Source organism: Delphinus delphis, chromosome 19 (assembly GCF_949987515.2).
Source record: "Delphinus delphis chromosome 19, mDelDel1.2, whole genome shotgun sequence".
In the NCBI taxonomy this organism is placed as follows: domain Eukaryota; kingdom Metazoa; phylum Chordata; class Mammalia; order Artiodactyla; family Delphinidae; genus Delphinus; species Delphinus delphis.
In genome coordinates this window covers 21,065,655-21,083,381 of record NC_082701.1, presented here as the reverse complement: position 1 = coordinate 21,083,381, position 17,727 = coordinate 21,065,655, and the positions used below count along the sequence as shown (strand labels likewise).

The following is a 17,727-nucleotide window of genomic DNA, read 5'->3' as shown; positions in this document are numbered from 1 at the left end:
CCCTCGACAGGAGGGAAAAGGCACCCAGCAGCCCAGTCTGGACATGAGGCGGGTGGTCAAGGGGCCCATGGGCCAGCCCAGGAGTTCATACTTACCGCTTGGCCATGAGGTTGTTCGTACTGGCTTCAGACAGAAGCCCCTGCTTGCTACATTCTTGGAGTAGGAAATTTGTACAGTCACAGCTGTGAGGGAAAAAGATGATGGGGGGCCTAGGCATACTGCAGGGATTATGGAGGGCGAGCCGTGAGACCCTGCCCAACATCCTCCCTCCTTTAGGGTGAAGAACATTTTGAGTGCCTGAGGGGAGGCAGAAGGGCTTGGGCACTCGGCAACCACGGGGCTGCTGCCTCCTGCCCCTGCCGAGAGGAGGAACGAGGAGCCGGTCCCCGGTGCTGATCTGGCACAAAGAGCGGGGAAGAGCCAGGACTCCTGCCAGTACAGTGAGGTGAGCAGGGGACCTCATACTTGCAGCGCTGGTCGGCTTTGTCCAGCAAGGGCGTGAGCTTCAGCAGGAACTCAAAAGCAGAATTGACATCCTCGGTGAAGTCCTGCAAAGAGACAGAAACTGCCTTCTGGCTTCCAGGTCCTCCGCCCACCCACGGCCCGTGAGGCAGGCTCACAATGACACCCCGCTGGGCACAGCCGCCTACAGGTCGGCCGTGCCCACTGCTGGCTTCCAGCGACTGGACGGGGACAGGATGGGGCATCACTGCTCCCTGCCATCTCGGCCCTGGTCATCCCGGGCACCCTCGCCTCCGGAGCAGCCTGGCTGCCTTCTGTGCGTGGATGCCCGCGAGTGCTCGGGGGATACCCCCGCTTCCAGCCCTCCCCAGCACAAGAACACACTACCGCCCAGGTAGGGCCAAGTGACCCTTCCCTTGCCCTTGTTTCTCCAGAGCTGTAACAAGGATTCACCTGTTCCCATGCCAACTCCCCATCTCATTTCTTTAACTTACCTTGTCCCCATGGGAGTATTTCTTCAACTTCACCAAAACCTGTGGAATCTACAGGGTGAGGCAGGGGGAAAAACAGGCAGCTCAATTTCTTCTCTCTTTCACCCAGAACGAAAGGCATCCCTTCCGTCCCCCTGCTCTGGGTTGAGACAGGAACACTCCTGCCCTGGAAGTGAAGGTGCTCCAAGAGCCAAATGCGAAAGCTGACGTCTAGCCACGCGCCCGCTGCCCTCAGCCCGCAGGGCCCAGGAACCCCGCACTGCCATGGCTCAACAAGGAAACGCTCTAAGTGAAAGTGGGCTCCCGGAGCTGCCCCGCGCCAACATGGCTGACGACCAAGCTCCCAGCACCTGCGGGCCAAGACATGGCAGAGCCTGCCAAGCAGGCTGAACAGCCCTGGGACCTTCAGGGAAAATCAGGGCAACTTGTGCTGGGGGACCTGGCAAGCTGGGCATGAAGTCAGCGGGGAGAAACGTGGGGCAAAGGCCCAGGGTGTCTCCGCTCTTCCTGGGAACCATCCTGAGACTGGCCCTCTGTGGCTCCCACGTCCCAGGTACCTTGAGGAAGGTGAAAGCTGTCCACTTGAGCTCCCCCGTGCCCTCAGGAGACTCGATGAGGCCCACGAAGCAGGCTTTCCAGATCTCCAGGACAAAGAGCGGGGTGGGGATATGCTGTGGGAAGACCCAAGGGAGAGCGTAAGAGGGCGCCCACCCCCGTCCCGTCTCCTGACCCCGGGGGTCAGTGGGTCACAGGAGGGCAGCACAGGCACCTCCCCGACTCGTGTGCAAGAACCAGGGAGAGCAGGCGACATGGCAGAACCATTCCACCTGACAGAACCATGCACGTTCCACCACGAATTAGGAGAAACCCTATTTCTCCCCTGAAAGACCAGAAGAATCCTCCCTCCCGCCCCCACACAGCCGGCCCGCCCCGGGGACAGAGAAGCAGCGCTGGCCTCCCACCTGCATGCGTTTCACCATCATCAGCTGCTCCACCAGGGGCTGTGTCTCGCCGGTCAGGTTCATGGTGCCCTCAAGCAGGACCACCGCGTGGACCGTGGGGAAGCCAGTCTTGTGCAGCTGCTCAGAGTGCACGGACAGCATGGTGGGGATGCTGAGGGGACACAGAGGGGACAGTGTGCGGGCGGTAAGGGAGAGTCAGAGAGGAGGGGAGAGCAGAGGGGTCAGGGCCAGAGGCCACATCTTCCCCCCCATACCCGGGCCTTTCCTCTCTCCCTTCACCAGATCACCCTGGGAGCAGGTACCTCCTAATGAGCGTGCCACACTGCTCAGCCTGGCTCCGGAGCTGGGGGCTGCTGAGATTGGCCAGGATCTCCCCAAGCTTCAAGAGACAATGCTCGATGGCAGTCCAGGAGGCTGGCAGAGAAAAGAAAATGCAGAGAATCATGGGGAGCAGAGGAGAGAGAGAGACTGGCCCCAAACTCCTTGACTTGGCACCCCCTGGGCCCACAAAAACCACGCAGGGAGGCTTCCCCCGAGGATGGCATGGAAGCTAGGGGCCTGAGGGCAGCATGCACTGTTTCCAGAAGGGGGGTGAGCACCAATGATGAAGCCACTAGAAACGATCCCCAGAAGCCCGATTCCTTAGGGGTCGCCCACAGCTGACTTCAGAAACTAGGTACGGCAGAAGACAGGCAGTGACAGAGAGAGGCCCAGGGGGCTTGCAGTCCAGTGGCCAGAACAGGGAGGTGACCACAAATCATTCCAAGAGTGGGCCAGCTTTGCAAGTGGCCACCGCTCTCCACCGCAGTCAAGCTGGATTCCTAAACAGCCTTCTGTGTTCACCTGCTCCCTGTCTGGGCCTTTGCTCTCGCTGTTCTCCCCTCTGAAAAGCCCCTCCTACTCACCTTCTCCCCTCACACTCTCACTACCCTGCGAGTCTATGTTCAAGCCCCAGCTCCTTTAACAACTTACCCAACTGGTCCAACCCACTGACCTCTTACTCCTAAATGCCTGAACTCATGGTCTATACCACACAGTTTGGCACTTATAAGTCACTTATCCTAGTTACACTTCCAGAGGGTCAAATGATGAATAATGGCGCCAACTAGCCCATTAACCTCCATGTAGCATAGGGGAAAAAAACAAAAAGATAAGACCTGAGATCCAATAAAATTAAGTTAAAAGTTCATTCATTTTTAAGCCAATAAACATTTGTCAAGCGCTCAAAATAGACAAACTGTCAACATAGCCCACTTTTACGTAGTGATCATCTTTCTGGACTTTTCATAGCCCATAGCCATATTTTGAGAAGTAATAAATATACTAATCCTGTAACAAGTTCTTCAACCAGGTCCTAGAGACCTGGGTGTAACCCACCCCAGCATTCTCGTTACTGGAGAACAAGCGATCCTTAGGTGGCCCCGAGCCTCAGCAGCAAGACCGTGGCCTTCAGGCCCCATGTCCAGAAATACCCGTCTTCCCTCCCACCAGGTGATCTGTCTGATCCCGGGCTCTGGAGGGTTCCAACGTTTCACATCTGCACTTGAGTAGAGAGGCGTATGGCTCAACAGGCCTGGCAGCAGGCAGGCACTGCATTTAAAGGGATGTTTTAGGCAGCACTCAAACACAAAAGTTATCTGCTTTCAGATGAGTAACATGGAGACAAACACAGCGATGGATGGCGTGCTTGTCTTGACCTCTCGTTTTTTCCATGTATATTATGTACTAGCCTTGCTCCCCACTAGCACGTACACTTGTTGAGGGCAGGGACCCTGCCACATGCCCCTTCGGTAGCCCCCCGCCCCCACCCCCAGCACCTGGCACAGTGCTGGGCGTACAATAATGCTCAGTAAATACCTGTTGGTTGATTGGCTCGGGTGCCACCCTGCCCAAGTCCCTGGGATGTATGCAATGCTTATGGGGAGAAAAAAAAGGAAGTGGGATGATTTCAGATCCTCCTGGAAAAAAGTGGGATGGCATCCTGCCTCTCCCCTCTCAATTAAAGAACCAGCTATGGGAGCAGTGACGGGTGGGGCTCAGGGAACCAGGGGACATACAGGCCTCCTCTAGTTTGGCGATGTGGAGCAGGGCCCGGTTCTTGGTGCTGCTGAGGGTCTTCTCCAGGCGCTGCAGGCACATGGCAAGCTGCTTCTCACCAGCCGCTGGGGTGCCGGCCTCCAGCCCCTCCCGGAGCCGCTCTGCAGAGGCTGCGGTGCAGCGCAGCAGCCAGTGGAGGGCGCTGAGAAGGGCCCGGCACAGCCCGATGCACTCCTCTGCTTTGCCGTGACAGCTACCGGGAAAGGATGCAAAATCTGTCTTTGATCCAAAGGCTGAAATCCGACCCACACCCATGTTCCCCAGAGTGCCTGGCACTCCCTTACTAGGGAAGAAAGTTGGGAAGCTTGCAAAGTCCTGGGGAAGACTGCCCTGTTGGCTTTCACTGGATAAGATTTCAAATGAGTTACTCCAAATAGAGAAGAGGCACTTTAGTCCTAAGGGAGTAAGTAGAAAAAGACGTGGATGGGTGGGTGCAGACGAGCAGGTGGGAAGAAGTGTGGGAACCCACAGAGATGGTCTGAGCCTATATGCCGGGAGCTTCTCCTTTACACTAAGGTAATGCTGGAAGGTGGTGAGCTCCTCATCCCTGCCATTACCTCAGTCGGTCACAAAACATGTCCATGATATCCAGCAAAGCCTGGACACACAGGTCCCGGGAAAAGTCATCAAACTGTGGAGAGAACAGTGGCGATGCGACGGGGTGTCCCAGTCACCCCCCAGTCTCAAACATGAGGCAGTTGGCGCATTCACGAGTCCTGCTCATCTTTCCTCCAACCCCAGGTTTCAGACTCGGCAGCCTTTCAACACTGGAAATTGGCTCCTAATTGCCAGTGCCCACTTCCTAGGATCCCCCTCCCTCTAATGGGAGGCAGCCATGCCAGCCAGAGGCATGCTGTGCTGCCTGCCCAGCCACAGAGGTCACTCTATCAGAGCAGTCAAGGAGGTGGGGCCCCATCTGTCACTACCATATCTCTGTCCCCCCATCCCCCATCTAGCTTGTAAGTATCTATGGTCATACCTTACTGATAGCTGTGAGGACGGAGGAGTAGGACACCATCTGGAGGGAAAGAAGAAAGATAAAGTTCAGAAAACTGGTGTCTGAGAGGAACAACACAGTTGAGAGGAACAAAACACAGACACTTAAAAGTTGCTCCTAAAATCTCAACCCCTTCAAGAGGCCTTCCACAAGCCCAGAGGCAGTAACACCAGGCACTGTGCCCATCCCTGCTTCCATCAAACTCACTATGATTGACAGCACCAGCATAAACCCACTAAGAAGATGATTTGGGAGTATTCAAAGGGGCCATGTTTCATGTTCACCTGCCACACACTGTCCACCGTATAGTACAAGGTTTGACTGCTGGTGGGCAGAAGAATGGACACAAGTGAGGTCAGTTACTCTACTCCTGCAACTCCTACCAAGGGTGATTTTATCTGGACAAGAACTGGAGACATACGAACTGCTCTTGCAATGAACAGGTAGTAACTCCACTTTGAAATAGGAAGTGAATTTCAATACACATATTCATTCTCTAGGATACCTCCAGGACACCACCCAAAGCTGAAATCCTTTCTCGGTGCTCCAAGTAATCCCCTTAGACCCATCATTACACAGTGGGTACCTGCTGCCCCCACCAAACTAGGAGCTCCTTGAAGACAAGGGTGCTTAGGGAGGGTGGGAGGGAGACGCAAGAGGGAGGAGATACGGGGATATGTGTGTACATATAGCTGATTCACTTTGTTATACAGCAGAAACTAACACAACGTTGCAAAGCAATTATACTCCAATAAAGATGTTAAAAAAAAAAAGACAAGGGTGATTTTACTCGGTGACCACCATCAACTTGTTAATGTTTGTAGAATGAATAAGTAAAACACAACTTTAGATCAATATTTCTCAAAGTAGCTTCCAAAGCTGCACTGTCCAATAGGGAAGCCATTAGCCACATATGGCTGTTTAAGTTTAAATTAAATAACATTAAAAATTCAGTTCCTTACTCATAGTAACCACATTTCAGGTGCTCAACAGGCTCATGGGGCTAGTGACTGCTGTACTGGACAGCGCAGATACAGAACATTTTTATCACTGTAGAAAGTTGTATTGGGTGATGCTGTTCCAAAGGGTCCTCAAGATGTTAAAAACTTTTACACATGCACACACATACGCAGAGCTTCTGTGTGATATGAATTTGAGAAACCCTGAAATAAACATACACAGAGAGCTTTTTTTTAAGGGTTCTTTTAGTAAAGAGCTTTCTTTACTGTAGGACTGCTCTTACCCATAATAATATACTTGTATACAATGAGACTCTCTAAGATCACTGGAGATGAAGCAAGCAATATTTTTCCAATTTACTTGACCAAGGAATCTCATTTAACTAGTATCTGCAAAACACATTTCGCAAAATGCCATCTGAACAGCAAGATCCCTGAGAACAGAAATAGTGTTAAATTTATATGTTTCCCTAGAACCTAGTCTGGGGCCTACCACATAGTAGGACTGCTTTGGTTTGACGAATTCTAGTAACTAGCATTCTGAAAAAATTTTTACCGTAACACAAATTTCTATTAGCAAAACCTATTATCACCATTATAAGATTGGAGATGTAGTTCAAAAGAAATAATCTGTCCTGAATGAAATCAAACCTAACAGAGAGCTTTTAAGTTGTCATATTTTTAAAAAATAATTATAGCGGGCTTCCCTGGTGGCGCAGTGGTTGAGAGTCCGCCTGCCGATGCAGGGAACACGGGTTCGTGCCCCGGTCCGGGAAGATCCCACATGCCGCAGAGCGGCTGGGCCCGCGAGCCATGGCCGCTGAGCCTGCGCGTTCGGAGCCTGTGCTCCGCAACGGAAGAGGCCACAACAGTGAGAGGCCCGCGTACCGCAAAAAAAAAAAAAAATTATAGCATGCTGATCAAATATGAATAATACTATAGAAAAAAGTTACAACTCTATACTCAAAATCAGTGGCAAAATATACCAAAATAAAAAGCAGAATACAATGCCAGAAACTGTCAGGATAATCACCTGCCTCATAGGTTGTCTTCACTAGAGGAAAAGAAATTTCCAAAGATTTAAGAAGAAAGCTAGGGCTTCCCTGGTGGCGCAGTGGTTAAGAATCCGCCTGTCAATGCAGGGGACACGGGTTCGAGCCCTGGTCCAGGAAGATCTCACATGCCACGAAGCAACTAAGCCCGTGCGCCACAACAACTGAGCCTACGCTCTAGAGCCCGCGAGCCACAACTACTGAAGCCCGCGAGCCGCAACTACTGAAGCCTGTGCACCTAGAGCCCGTGCTCCGCGGCAAGAGAAGCCACTGCAATGAGAAGCCCGTGCATCGCAAGGAAGAGTAGCCCCCACTCGCCGCAACTAGAGAAAGCCTGTGCGCAGCAACGAAGACCGGACGCAGCCAAAAATAATAAATAAATTTTTTTAAAAAAAGAAGAAAGCTAAGTCACCCTCAATGACTCAGTATGGCAAATTTTACATGCTTGGCAATGCCTCCCATGTATAATTTCTCCCTCACATGAACAGGCTGCTCTCTGTTCAGACATTTTTTAACCAGTATTCTTGGATAAAGAGGAGCAAAACACACAGAGGACTTAAATACACAATTAGTGTTTAGTGCCACTCTCAGCGGGTCACGCTGTGAAGCACTAGCTGGTGTCTGACAGGGACCAGAAAGTTGGGAGCCTGCCTGGCAGGATGACCATAGCATTCCAGGCGAGTGTTTGTTTATTAATAACTGATGTCCCCATAGCAAGAGCTTGGAAGTGAACCGAACCTTGCTGGATACCAACCTGAAGGGGGAGCTGGATGTTTCCACTAGAAACTGACCCCAAACTACCACAAGAGAAAGCCCCAATTCTGTATGTTCTAAGGGATGTTGTTCGTTACCATGAATTTATTGTCTCCAAATTCAGAATTGTGTTCAGTGAATTTCTGCTAACAGTATCGATAAAGCCCTCTACTCTAAAGACCTAAAAATACTTTCCACATGGTGAACTGTTTTTCACAGCAGGACTTATAACTTATCTCAGTCCTACTATATCTATCAACGTAGAAGCTCTGAACTACCACCAGCCCCCAAGGCTGGAGCCCATTGACGCAGCCCAGTGCACACCTGGCCAGCCCAGAGAGACCCTGCAGCTGCTCTCTAATCCCCCTTCTCTTCTTCATATTCGACGCCTTCAACTACTCCTAAGGGCTCTCTACACGCACAGCACTGGACCAAAGAGCCTCTTGACTCCGAAGGAAAAATAAATTACTAATTTTGCACAGCACTTTGCAAGTCATGGAGGTCTCGCATATATATTTATTTCTCACTCACTGGTACTTCAGCCTCTTCCTCTCTCTTGCCTTTGCCACCAGTTTACACATCTCAAGATTCTTCTCTTTTTAAAAGAAACTCCCGCAGACCCTATACTTCCAATTAACCACCACGCTCTCTTCACAGTCATAGGAGTTCTCTACACTCTACCTCCCCACCTTCCATTCACAATGCGACCCACTCCATTCACTTCTGTCCTTCCCACCACATGAAATCTCTCAGCTCATCAACAAACTTGTTAAACCCCATGGATACTTCTCAGTTCTGATCTCGCTGACCTCTCAGCAGCATCTCACACCAGGAAACACCTACTCATCCTTTGGTCCTCTCCTCCCTGGGCTTTTCTTTTTTTTGGCCACGCCTTGAGGCATGCTGAATCTTAGTTCCCCAACCAGGGATCAAACCCCCGGCCCCTGCATTGGAAGCACAGCGTCTTAACCACTGGACCGCCAGGGAAGTCCCCCCTGGGTTTTTCTTGATACCACACTCCCTTGTTTTCCTTCTCTCCTCACTGGCCCCTTCTTTTCAGACTCCTATGAGGAATTCTCTTCCTACGTGTGTTCCTTAAATGTGACTGGTTCCTTAGAAACATGGTTTGGGTCACTTCTTTGCTCCCTCTGCACGCTCTCTCTGGGTAAATCTCATCCACGCCCATACCTTCAATTACCACCTGCGGCTGACAACTCCTAAACCGTAGCTCCAGCCCTGACCTCTCCTCCTGAGTCCCAGACATCGATGTTCTACTGCCTACTGAGTGTCTTCTCTTTGACAGCCCACACAGGCGCTTTCCACGAACCAAGGCCAGAATCAAACAAGCCATCTCCACCCCTCATCTGCAATGCTAACAACAGTCCTGCTCTTCTCCCACCGTCTCCTTACGATCCCATCAGCCATCCGGATGTCCAAACCAGACACCTAGACACTGGCCTTGACTTCTTCCTCTCCCTCACACCTTTCATCCAGCTAATCACCAAGTCCTCGCAATGCCACTTCCTAATTTGTTCTTGAATTCACCTTTTTTTTTTTTCTGCTGCCACTTCTCAAGTTTATGCTGGTATCGTCTCTTACCTGAATCCCTGCAACAGCCGAAATCAGGGGCTGGAAAACAACAGCTCGCAAGCCAAATCCGGCTCATCACCTTTTTGGTAAATAAAGCTGCATCAGGACACAGCCATGTCCACTTACTTCTATATCGCCTACACGTTATAGGCCTGCTAACAGAGACCATACAGCCTGCTAAGCTGAAAGCATTTATTATCTGGTCCTTTACAGAAAAATTGTCTCCCTGCTTTCTGTCTTACCTCCCTCCAACTCATTCTTCAAACTGCAATCAGAGTGATATTTCTAAAATTGATCCACAAATCCAAAGTCAAGGAAACCCCAATCAAAATGCAAAAGGCCTTTTTAAGGAACTTAAGTCTAAAATCTGTCTGGAAAAGAAAATGCCTGAAAATAGCCAAGAAATTTTTGAAAAATAAAACAACTAAGGGAACACTTCCCTAACAAGATATCAAACATACTATAAAGGTATAGTAATTAAAACAGTAAAGTACTGGTACAAGAAAAGACAAATATGTCAATGATATATACTAGAATGTCAAGAAATAGACCCTAGTCTATAGGAGAATTTAAGATATGACAAAGAATGGCCTATTCAATAAAGGCAGTTGAGCCAATTGTCCATCTATTTGGAAAAATAAATAAATTTGGATCTCTTCCTCACACCAGAATAAGTTTTAAATGGATTAAACAAAGTGAAGTGTTGGCAGAAATTAAAGACTATATTCTGATCCTTGGAGCAGGGAAGCCCTTATGCAAGACAAAAGCCATACAGAGGAAAAAATGGTTAAACCTGACAACAAATACATATTTAAAATTCTGGGGAGGGACCTCCCTGGTGGTCCAATGGTCAAGAATCTGCCTTCCGATGCAGGGGACGCAGGTTCGATCCCTGGTTGGGGAACTAAGATCCCAAATACTGCGGGGCAACTAAGGCCGTGTGCTCTAGAGCCCGTAAGCCTGAACTAGAGAGAAGTCCATGCCCACAACGAAGATCCCGTGTGCCGCAACTAAGACCCGATGCAGCCAAATAAATAAATATTTTAAAAATTAATAATAAAATAAAATTCTGGGGAATTCCCTGGTAGTCCAGGGGTTAGGAATCCATGCTTTCACTGCCGAGGGCCTGGGTTCAATGCCTGGTTGGGGAACTAAGATCCTGCGAGGCACACTGTGCAGTCAAAATAAATAAATAGAATTCTGCATGCTAAAAAAATAAAATGATAAAGTAAAAAAGTGACAGAAAATTTAAAACATAAAAATCAGACAATGATTACAAGACAGAGTATACTAAAAGACTGAAAAATCAGTAAGAATTCTTGGAGTGATGAAAAGGTTCTAAATGACTGTGGTGAAGGTTGCACAATTCTAAATATACTAAAAACCAGTGAATTGTACACCTTAAATGGGTAAACTATATGGTATGTGATTTATATCTCAAATAAAGCTGTTACTAAAAAACTTAAGAAAACAAACTAATGACAGAAAAATGGGCAAATGATATTCATAAGTAATTCATACAATATACACAGAGGGCCAATAAACATGAAAAAATACGCTCAATATCACAATCATGGAAATACATCTTATAACATGTTGTAATTTTTTGCCTCTCTAGAAAATAATCTTAACAGATTCAACCTTGGCAAAGGTGTGGGGAAACACTATCAAGCACTATGGGGCAGGTGTAAACTGATACAATCCTTTTTTTGAGGGCAATCTGCAGGATCTACTATAATTTAGTATGTGTGCACTCTTCAAATCAGCAATTCCATTTCTAGCTATCTATCCTAGGGAAATAGTCCCAGATATGCTAAGGAGTTTGGACTTTACCTTAGGGTGATGAATAATCATTTAAAGGGTTTTAAGTGGAGGAATAGTGTGATAGGATTTATATATATATATATATATATATATATATATATATATATATATATATATATACTATTTAACGTGCAATAAAACGTACAGCTTTTAAGATTAATTCATTGAGTTTTAGTAATTGTGTATACCCATGTCACTAACTTCCAAAATAAGATACAGAATGTTTCCATTCTCCCAGAAAGTTTCCTTGTACCCTTTTCTAGTCCATCTTTCCTTTTCTAGTCCACTAAATGTTTTCTATCGCCATAGATAACTATTGCCTATATTTGGATTTCATAGAAATGGACTCATACAGTATAAACTCTTAACGCTATCTTTTTTTATTTAACATAAATGTTGCTGAGCTTTATGTTGTGTATGTCAGTAGTTCATTCTTTTTTTTAAAATTAATTAATTTATTTATTTTTGGCTGCGTTGGGTCTTCGTTGCTGCGCGTGGGCTTTCTTTAGTTGGGGCGAGTGGGAACTACTCTTGGTTGTGGTGTGGTGGCTTCTCTTGTTGCAGAGCATGGGCCCTGGGTGCACGGGCTTCAGTAGTTGTGGCACATGGGCTCAGTAGTTGTGGCTTGCGGGCTCTAGAGCACAGGCTCAGTAGTTGTGGTGCACAGGCTTAGTTGCTCCGTGGCATGTGGGATCTTCCTGGACCAGGGCTTGAAGCCGTGTCCTCTGCACTGGCAGGTGGATTCTTAACCACTGTACCACCAGGGAAGCCCCCCTTTTTTACTCTTATTCTCTCACAATTGCACAGTGGAATGTCCCAGAGGCTCCATGACATGTGATTACACTATGTAATTAAATGTGTCAACAATTAGAATATCTATATAACTTAGTAATGGATATTTACCAAATGACCAATTCACAATTTATAAAATCAGGCATGGGTAAAAGATCTATTCAAAGCGCAAGAGAGAGACCAATGGATTTTAATGTAACAGAGTATTAAAAGTTCATTGATGTGATTTCACATCGCCTATTGAACTTTAGTGGAATGTCAAAGAATATCTACATTTATCTGAAAGGCTTATTAAAATGTTCTTCCCTTTTCAAACTAAATACCTGATGTGTGAGGCCAGATTTCCTTCATATACTTCAGCTGAAACAGCCTACTGCAACAACTGAATGCAGAAGCAGCTATGAGAATTCAGCTGTATTCTATTAAGTCAAAGTTAAAGAGATTTGCAAAAATGTAAAACAATGCCAGCTTCCTCACTAATTTTTTTGTTTGTTTTGTAAAATATGGTTATTTTTCATTAAAATTTTACTTATATTAATATATAATGGGTTTACTTTTTATTATTTTTAAATACATAGTTTTTACATTTCTCAGCTTTCATTTTTAAAGTGGTAAATATGAATAGATATAATCTAAACAAAAGCTCTGTAGGAGACTCAATTTTTAAGAATACAAAATGTCCTGAGACCAAAACTGCTACTCTAGCCATACCACATTATTTTCAGTTCCTAAACATCATGTGATGTTTGTCTCCCAGCCGTTGCATATGCTTTTCTCTCTGCTTTGTACACACTCATCAATCTGCCTGGCTAACTCCCACTCAACACTCACGTCTTGGTTTAAACATCACTTCCTACCTGGTTGCTCAAACTGGATTAGGTATCCCTCCTATGTACTCCCATAGTACTCTGTCCGAGCCTATATCATAGTCCCATTCTGTGACTGACTGCTTATTTACATGACTGTATTACCCACTATATTCCTTGAGTGCTTGGATTAGACCTTGTTCACAGCTAAATCCCCAGAGCCTATGGCACCGTCTGGCACATACAAGCATCTGTGAATATTTACTGATAGAATAAGTTAACGTAATATTCATCATAACCAATGAAGTACTATTATTTTCATAAGAAAACTGAGGCTCAGAGAAACGATGTGTTCAAACAAATTCACCTAGAAAGTGTGAGCTGACAACTGTATTCCAAGTCTTTTACCTTCAAACCCTCATTCTCTGGCATAGGTGGAAGAGTTTACCTGGGAACTAATGGCATACTTCAGGTAGGACAGGATGAGAGGATTGGGGGAAGGTCCAATCATGGCCTGCTCCAGTAGTGCTTCTGCAAGGGGAATAACAAAGGAAGACTGAGCGGTTACAACAATTTTGGGTTTAGCCCTCCCATCCTTCCTTCCTACTTCACTTGAGACCTGCTAGGTTGAGAATGTCCCAGGTGGCTCCTTTGGGAAAGAATTTCTTCATGTTGATTGCCCACTGGTAGTCACTCCATCGCTCCTTCCAAGCTTGCAGAATGGCTTGCTTCAGGTTCACCACCTTCATGATTTTACTCCGAGGAGGCGGGGCCCGTGGCGGTCAGCCTTGAGGTGGGAGAAGTCGAGCTAGAGAAGGGGCTAGGGGATTCTGAGGAAAAGAACGGGGGGCAGGGGTGCAGCACAGAGTTGAATGGAGAAGATACAGGATGATTAAAGGGAGGCAGAACAAAAATGCGGAAAAGGAGAAAGGAGAAAGGGGAAAAGTAGGGATCCTGTCAGGCTTTTCCCTCCTGAATCAACCTTCTCTAAACTGGAGCACTAAGAAGAGGGTGTCAAATGGGCTTAATACGAAGAATAAATGGGTACCAAGGGGTTAAGCCAGTTCCGGTTGCCTAAATACGCCCTTAGCTCTGGCTGCGTCCCTCAGCCACTACCATCCCAAATCCAGATTCCCCCCCCGCATTCCCTCCACCTTCCCCAACCCTAAAACTATAATTCCCTCTTTCCTTTTCATCCACCACCTCCCCAAATTTAAGCCTACCGGATAATCCAGTCCTAGACCCTAGGTACCGCCATTTTGGCACTTATCAAAGAGCTAATTTTCTATTGGCTGGGAGTAACAAACATGAACCAGTAGGAATGCAGCAAGAGACCGCTCATGCCACGATGTCTTCTGGGAGTTGTAGTTCCTTGGACTCCGCTGGCGAGGACGCTAAGCGAGGAACCCAAGAGACGAAGCTGGTCAGCTCGCATTGTTTCTCTCCTTTAGGAAAAGACTACTAGGAGCTGAGGCATCCCAAAGACTCGGGGGGCTTAGGGAGAAAGGCTCTCGAAAGGTCTCCCTTTTATCAGGCATCGTCCAGTGACGTCACTATCGACCGAGCATTTAAATCACTTTCCGACACCCTTCCATTACCCGTAGTTAGTAGGCACACCAAAGGTGTGGCATACGTTCAGCAATAGGTTTTCTCTTTCCTGGCCTCCTTTTGTTCTCCTAAACCCCTGGATCTTCCTGAGTTCTTCTCATTTCCACACCTGTATTCCAGAAGTGACACTGAGTCTCTGTCAGTTGTACACACCTCACCCACTACTTGACCCCCAAATCTGGAAGTCCTCTCAGAATCTCTTGGCCCAGAATACTGCTTGACTACAGGGAGACATAAGGAGGAAACTGAGGTTTAGGATATAGAAAATAAGGAAAGTTTGAGAAACTGTTACAGTCAAGAGGACCTAAGGAGACACGATGACTAAATGTAACTTGGTATCCTGAATGTGATCCTGAAACAGAAGAACATTAGGTGAAAACTAAGCAATCTGAATAAAGCGTGGACTTTCGTTAATAAAAATGTATCAGTATTGGTTCATTAATTGTAACATGAACCATACTAATGTAAGAGGTTAAAGGCGGGGGGTTGGGTGTGGGGTACATAAGGACCCTCTACTATCTTCAAATTTTTTCCTATAAATCTAAAACTATTCTTTAGAGAAATGTTTATTAAAACCAATATAATGTCTCGCTTTATCCTATGGACCCATATCGTAGATAATTATGTCCAGTGTTTGGGGTATTAGCCCTTCTTCCTCCCTTCCCTGCAGTGAGAAGCCAAAAGCAAATGCTACCCACCTCTGACTCCAACATCTGGGCCTCATCTGAGCTTCCCTATACACAGGCCTCATCCCTGTCCTGTCCCGTGGACAGGTCATCGCTAACATTTACAACCAGAACAATATGGAAGCCTCCAGCCAGTGTCCTGCTACCCCTATTTTCAGCCCCCCATCCCATACTGTGAGGAGCCTCATATTCCCATCCATGAGTCCAAGCTCCATCCATATTTCCCAATAACCATGCTTTGGTCATACTTTCAGTGGCAAAATCAGTTCTCAGAGGGATGACTCTGGAAGAGCAGTCCACTAAGGCCCTGGAAGCAAACATGAGGCCCTCAGGGCAGAGAATCACAGGATCCTGGGTATCTGGAGCATAGTCTAAACAGGGAGACAAGAACTCCTGTTCTGAAGAGGAGAGTGCACCTGGAGGAGAGCCAGATCACATCCCTCTAAGGTCATGACTGCCTATGGCCTTCCTCCATCCCCATAACCCACCCACAACCCCTTCCATTCTGCTCCCTTTAGTGCCTGCCCAAGCGACACCACGGGGAAATTATGTTTATACAAAACAGCTGCTAAATATGTGTAGCCAAAGCTTCCAAAGCAAGAAGGAGGGAGAACCCAGACTCCTCACACTTAACCTCCAAGCTCCCCCCCGCCCCACACACACACATATGCTGGAGACAGCCACAGACCCTTTTTCTCAGCAGTCCCTCACATATCTGGCTCCCCTTCTTCTCCCAGGCCCCTCACTCTACCTTTGCCTCTTCCCTCCTCTCATCTCTTTGCTGTTACTGCAGCTTAGGGCTCCCCACCTTGACCCATCCCTGGATCCTGCAGCTCCTTTCCCATCTGTCAGAGCCCAAACTGCCCTCTTGGAGAAAAACTGTCAACTTTGTTACTGCTCCAGACTTAGTAGGTATTTGGTCCAGTCCACATGGGAGTGGAGAATGTTTGGGCCCTGAGGATAGTGATAGTCTGAACTTAAATCATCCCCTTCTGGGCTTCCCTGGTGGCGCAGTGGTTGAGAGTCCGCCTGCCGATGCAGGGGACGCGGGTTTGTGCCCCGGTCCGGGAGGATCCCACATGCCACGAAGCGCCTGGGCCTGTGAGCTATGGCCACTGAGCCTGTGTGTCCGGAGCCTGTGCTCCGCAACGGGAGAGGCCACAACAGAGAGAGGCCCGCGTACCGCAAAAAAAAAAAAAAAAAAAAAATCATCCCCTTCTTTCAGGAAGCTGGCAGATCTCCGGGGGGCGCCTCCTCCCCACTTTACAGTGGCAGGGAGGTGGCTTCTGTGGTGAGACAGTCTGCCTTCCCTATCCCCCACCTGTCACCAGCAGCCCTTTCTCTTGGTTTGGCAGGGTTTCCCCAAGGACTGGACTCCTAAGGGTGTAAAAGAACTCCCTTATTATTATTTTTATTATTATTATTTTTTTGGCCATGCCGCATGGCTTGTGGGATCTTAGTTCCCCAACTAGGGATTGAACCTGGGCCCTTGGCAGTGAAAGTGTAGAGTCCTAACCACTGGACCACCAGGGAATTCCCTAAAAGGGCTTCCTTAGTTCTGGGCAAGGGCTATTTCCAATTTCTCTACTTTGGCCTGACTCTCTAGTCTGTCAATTTCAGAGACAGCCTTTCTGTACACCACTGCTCCCCTTCAGCCCAGAATAGCTTCCTAGGACTCACAAGCTCTTGGCTTGCCCTCCACAAGGACAGGACTCCATGATAATACTCCTGTGGATGAGAGAAGAGATGCCAACATCCCCTTTGTGTGTAGAAGGAAACCCGCCCCACACACAGCCCCTCTTACATATTCCACTTTCCTTGGCTATCCTTTCCTTCTCCCTCAGCACTGATCCAGACTGGGCTCCCACTTCTGCTCTCTTAGCCCTGAGCCCCAAGCTCTTCATCTTGTTGCCTGGTCTGCCTGGGGAAGGGGTCTGGCTGGAGAAGAGGGGCAGATAGAAGCCAGCCAGGCAGAGTGACACGGCGACACTGGAGCAGTAGCAGAAAAGGAACTAGGTCAGAGTGAGGACTTGGGGTGGAGTAAGAGGCTGTGAGGAATTGGGGTTTTGGTAACCAAGGACATGGAAACATTCCTCACCTAGGCTGTAAAGAAGTATAAGGAAAAGTGGCAAGTCTAGACCCAGAAACACTGAAATACTTGGTAAGCGTACAACGCACAAAGGGTTTCATCTTCCCTTCTCTCTATAGGGTAACTGACTCGTTTCCCCTCCTCTAACTGGAACATTTTCCTTTGGATGCTTGCCTGGGTCCCCCCACTAAGGGGAGTTAATTGGCAGCAGGTGGGTGGGAAAGAAAGAGAGTTGTTCCCACACACTCATACACAGCTGGCTCCAAACCAGTTCCCTCCCCCCACCAGTCCCCACCTCAGAATCCCTGCTCTCTGTCTATCTGGGGAAGAGGAAGATGGGGGAGAAGGCTACGAGGTAGTTCCAGGGACAGCTCCTGGATGCCCACAGTTCCATCTCTGTCTTCCCACTGCCCCCAGGAAAGGTCCAGAAAGAGACAAGCCAGGACAGTGAAAGGCAGAATTTGAACCAATCCTTGGAGTTGTTTCCTCCCTAACACCCTGAAGGATGCCTTCCCTCTCCACACCCTCCAGCGCAGAGAAAAGAGTGCTGTGATCCTGA

The 17,727-nt window shown here is 47.9% G+C and overlaps 1 protein-coding gene across 2 annotated transcripts in view; it reads right to left on the bottom strand.

Annotated features, from left to right (window-relative positions):
• Nucleotides 1–17,727, bottom strand: part of MED24 (mediator complex subunit 24) — a 31,369-nt gene that overhangs the window by 8,964 nt on the left and 4,678 nt on the right. The window contains exons 2-14 of one of the 2 annotated variants that reach the window (XM_059997089.1): nt 14,009–14,745; nt 13,405–13,615; nt 13,234–13,316; nt 4,992–5,030; nt 4,570–4,643; nt 3,973–4,205; nt 3,773–3,829; nt 2,218–2,329; nt 1,916–2,066; nt 1,511–1,624; nt 957–1,004; nt 466–548; nt 96–182 (exon numbers count right to left, since the gene is read on the bottom strand). In XM_059997089.1, coding sequence (XP_059853072.1) covers nt 96–182; nt 466–548; nt 957–1,004; nt 1,511–1,624; nt 1,916–2,066; nt 2,218–2,329; nt 3,773–3,829; nt 3,973–4,205; nt 4,570–4,643; nt 4,992–5,030; nt 13,234–13,316; nt 13,405–13,534 — 1,211 coding nt within the window. In that variant the 5' untranslated portion in view covers nt 13,535–13,615; nt 14,009–14,745. The remainder of the gene's footprint in view (nt 1–95; nt 183–465; nt 549–956; nt 1,005–1,510; nt 1,625–1,915; nt 2,067–2,217; nt 2,330–3,772; nt 3,830–3,972; nt 4,206–4,569; nt 4,644–4,991; nt 5,031–13,233; nt 13,317–13,404; nt 13,616–14,008; nt 14,746–17,727) is intronic. The other variant, XM_059997090.1, reaches the window with a different exon arrangement.